Source organism: Octopus bimaculoides, chromosome 5 (assembly GCF_001194135.2).
Source record: "Octopus bimaculoides isolate UCB-OBI-ISO-001 chromosome 5, ASM119413v2, whole genome shotgun sequence".
NCBI lineage: Eukaryota > Metazoa > Mollusca > Cephalopoda > Octopoda > Octopodidae > Octopus > Octopus bimaculoides.
In genome coordinates this window covers 17678768-17683243 of record NC_068985.1, presented here as the reverse complement: position 1 = coordinate 17683243, position 4476 = coordinate 17678768, and the positions used below count along the sequence as shown (strand labels likewise).

The 4476-nt window shown below is 31.5% G+C and overlaps 1 protein-coding gene across 1 annotated transcript; it reads left to right on the top strand.

The window, feature by feature from the left end:
- The first annotated feature begins 641 nt into the window (after positions 1-641).
- On the top strand, positions 642-4120 carry LOC106868537 (CCAAT/enhancer-binding protein beta). Its single transcript, XM_014913843.2, has 2 exons — positions 642-1018; positions 3266-4120. The coding sequence occupies exons 1-2, from the start codon at positions 748-750 to the stop codon at positions 3613-3615; spliced, it is 621 nt and encodes a 206-aa protein (XP_014769329.1). The 5' UTR covers positions 642-747; the 3' UTR covers positions 3616-4120.
- The last annotated feature ends 356 nt before the right edge of the window (positions 4121-4476 follow it).

The following is a 4476-nucleotide window of genomic DNA, read 5'->3' as shown; positions in this document are numbered from 1 at the left end:
TTTTTAACGATTTAGTCCCAAATAAGACTTGAGGTTATTGTAGCATAAGGGATTACAGAGAAGGAAAAGAAGGGGCCTACAAATTCAAAAGATGTTGATCAACAGAAAGCTTAAAGGACTGACTATCAGAGATGTATTCCCTACAAGAGAAAACCATGATTTCATCCACTAACTGCTTCTGCTTTATTGGAGAGGGGCAGTAAGAAATATTTTGTAGTATTTAGTTACAGTTCCTTCGAATACCGTGAAGATCAACTCAACCGTTCATCCTTGTGGATTCGATAAAATAAATGAGTTAAATAACTGAGTTGATTTACATTCTTTTTATATACTCAAAAGGTGACTGGAAATACCAGCGAAGTAAAAATAAATTAGGTCGTTTCGAATTGGATATTGCGTAATATACTATTTTTAGACGTTGGGATTTCTAATACATACGCATTGAAAAATAGTTCGTTATAAATTTTACTATCTTTATTTCATTTACAATTTATTTGTTAAAAAAATTAAATCTTTAATGCTTATATTATATTTTCAAATTCAACAAGAGTAAGTAAATATTGTGAAGCATATCTATTTTATTTTAATGTGACGCGGCACTGTGTACTGATACAAACTGGGTGTTCTATTTTACTAATAGGAGAGAGGACGTTATTCGCCTGTTGTCATTCGTCGAGTGTTGTTCATTCACGGCTCGCGTGTTACTGAAATTGACCTGTGTGTTTTTTCTCCAAGTTTACGCAGACTATGGAACAATTCGCAATGAACTCTGATGAATTGTCTGACAACGATCAAGACGGTTTAATTTATTCGTTAGGTGCCCGAGAACCATCGTTTAATCTTGATTTGCTTTCAAATCCTGGAAGCTTTTCACAGGTATCAGAGTTCCTCAATTCAATAAATTCAGGTGAAGAGAGTGGAAATATCCAGTCCTCTATGGATCAAAAGTTAGATTTGAATTACGGTTCAATCCCAAACATTGCTGATGCCACAATGAATACTACTACTTTCTATGAAGGTGAGTATTTTTTTTTTTTTACACGCAGCTTTATTCCAAATTGAACGTCAATCTTAGCCATCTCATTCACCTTGTTTCTATTCTGGCTAGAATGATCCAGATATTTTATCTTTGATACATTACATTGATATGACTTTTTTTTTAGATCTGAATCATTTTGATATAAGACGAACTTAGACGGTAATGTAATATATTATTATAATACATTACTGTTCAATACGTCACTGTTTACTCGTTTGATAGTTCTATTTAGCCCTAGGTCAACCTTGATCTGAAGCATGCCCATGGTTTAAGGCAGTCCAGTCCTGATCATCGTATCTTCTCCGGGGAATATTGGACTATATTATCTAATGCGCCCTTTCCTTATTTCTGACCGTAGGATGTGATATAAAGGAGGTTTGGTTACTACCTGTAACAGATTTGGCCACCACTAGAGACTGTCATCGGGTTGTTATTTGTTGTGATCAGTTACTCTCGCAAGTAATGTTTCACATACAACAATTGTTTTTATTAAACTTGACTCCACCAAAACATCAGATGAAGGCGCTTGGCTTTTCCAGCGCCCCCAGCCTCGCGATTACAATGCTAAGAGTGTTTGAGGTTGCGAGTGGCAATCGGACCAAAAACGATTTACCTTTCTATCGATTTTTTTTATTTACACTTTTCTTTTTAACTCGTTTTTACTGTTATTTATTTACTTTTATAAATTGTGTTTTCGAGTAGTTTTATAATTATGGTTTAACTCATGAAGCACTTTGCTAAACACACAAACAAGGAATTACTTACAAACACTAAATATTCACAATGCAACATGTATTGGGATTACGTCAGTCTGACCTGGACACCAATTTTCCCACAACAAAGTACAAATAACAAACAAGACATTGCACATACAGACCACACATCAAACCATATATATATATATATATATATATATATATATATGGAATCAGAAACTTTTAAAATTTGCGACTACTCTATGAAAGGCGCTATGTGCTACCCCTCCCCCTCGTCGCGATTCATGTTTCAACATGTCCAGAGTACAATGGGTTTTGCTTATTGACGGGGCTAATGCAGATTCGCAGGCCCCAACGTGACAAATTTGTCTTTCGTTATACCCTTGAAAATAATTATGCAAATGAAATTAACAGTTACTAAATTAAGATTATTATTTTATTTGAAGATGGTGTGATATTCAAATATTCGATTTGTATATTGTTCCTTTTAATTTTAATTTCCAAATCTGAGTTATTGACATTTGGTCGTCTACTTAACAAACACGACTGTCACTGAACCGATTTTTCTTGTGATTGATAGAAAAATATCGTTGACAACATGCGTAGAACCAATTCGTAAAATACCTCTTTTGATATCACTTTACACCCGTTAAATAAATACTTAATTCTCAAGATTTTGATTTAAAAAATTCACCAAATTAAATACGTGTGTATTTATTGTATATGTGAGGTGGTAGCGACGGTGTGCTAGTGTGCATTCACTCTCTTCAGTCTAGGATCCGTAAACAAGCATTTATCTATTTTACAAGTGTAAAGTTTAAAAAAAAAGGGTATTCCACTATATCCTGGCTGTTAACACTGTCCGTCCCACATAATACAAAGCTGGAAAATTGTTGTCATTTTCACACTGTTGTTCCTCCGCCCATTATATTTAAATGATGCAATTCGCTGAAAGTTTTCAACATGCGGCATATTTTTTTATAACTTATTTCTGCAACACCTATGCCCCCGTTATCGATATCAGTTTGAAGTGGAAAGATTTTGCTCCAGTCTAGAAGAAACAAAATATTAGTTTTCATTTAGATTTTTTTTTTTTCATTAATATCGTTTTTGGAATATATTCTCTTAAAATACAGCTCGATATAGGACTATATAAATAGATATATAAATTAATTTAATTTCGGGGGCGATCTTTCGAGCTTTGTTACATGTAAATTATTAAAGTTTTCTTTTTCAATAAATTAATCAATCCAGTCAAACAATGTATTTCATTATTAAAATCTCTAGGTTCTTGCAATTATAAACTTACCTATAATTGCTTCTCATTAGTTAAAATTGATTTTATATCAGCAATGATTTTGAAACCATTTGGTGTAAAACCAAAGGTTTCTTATTTCATGGAGAAAACTTATGCTAGATCTAAATGAGGTGACATTTGAAACATATTCAAAAAGTATAAAGAGTGGACAAATGTTTTTTTCAAACTGAATTTTTCTTCCTTTCTTTTCAGAAAGTAATTTGTCAACAATAAAAGAATCGGATTTATATAATTCAGAACTTTGTTTGGAAACTTCACCGCCTGATTTGACAGTAACTACTAATAAACTGGTCACTGACAAAGAATATAGAAATAAACGTGAACGTAACAACGTTGCTGTCCGTAAAAGCAGAATCAAAGCTAAATCGAAGAGAGTTGTAACACAGAACCGTGTGTCTCAACTCAAAGAAGAAAACAAACAGCTAGAAGAAAAAATCAAAACCCTTGTCCAAGAACTGAAATTATGTAGAAGTTTATTTGTTCAAAAAGGTTCTCCTATTCCAGAGCAACTTCAGTCAATGTTAAATGCAAACATTTTGTAAATTTTTATTCATTAATGATACGAGTATTAAATATGTTTAACCGTGGGTTATTATACCTTAAAGACTATTGAAATCCAGGACTATATAAATTTACAAAAATATGGATCAACACTTGTATTTCATATCGTCTCACTTTTTGCAATATTTGCATTGAATGTTTGTCAGAATTTAGCTATAGAAAAAAAATGTATGAAGTGGGATGCACTGAAAAAAAAATATTTTCCTATACTTTCTACAAATTGGGCAAATTTTCTTAGCGCCAAAGCAAACTTTTTTTTTTAATGTGATTTTCATTCAAACAAAGAACCTGGTGTATCGTTAAGAACGTTATAAGAGAATGTTCTTTCAAAATTTATAGAACTGTAATTATTTTTGTAAATATTCATTAAAAAACGGGATATGTTATGTAACACAAAACATTACTTCTCTATTAACAGAAATCGTGTTGAAATGTAAATATTTAAGAATAGCCAAAATAAAGACAAAAAAATTCTAATCTACACAATCTTTATTTATTTATTACATTTTATTTTGTGTAGTTCAGTGGTTCTCAACTGGGGTCCATAAGATTTTGTTAAAATTTATGTGTAATAAATTGCTAATACTTCTACAATACATAACATTTTTTTTTTGTACAACTCTTAATATTTATAAAAATACAGGGTATCTACAAAGTCTGGGTACATGGGGATCAACACATACTCTAAAAAATTATTATTTCTTATATTTGTTTATTTTATTTACTCCATGTACCCACATGGGGATTAAGACCTACTTTAATTATAAGAAATTATTATTTCGTATATTTATGATATGATTTTATTTACTCCATGGACACCCTGTATAATAGGATTTTATTAA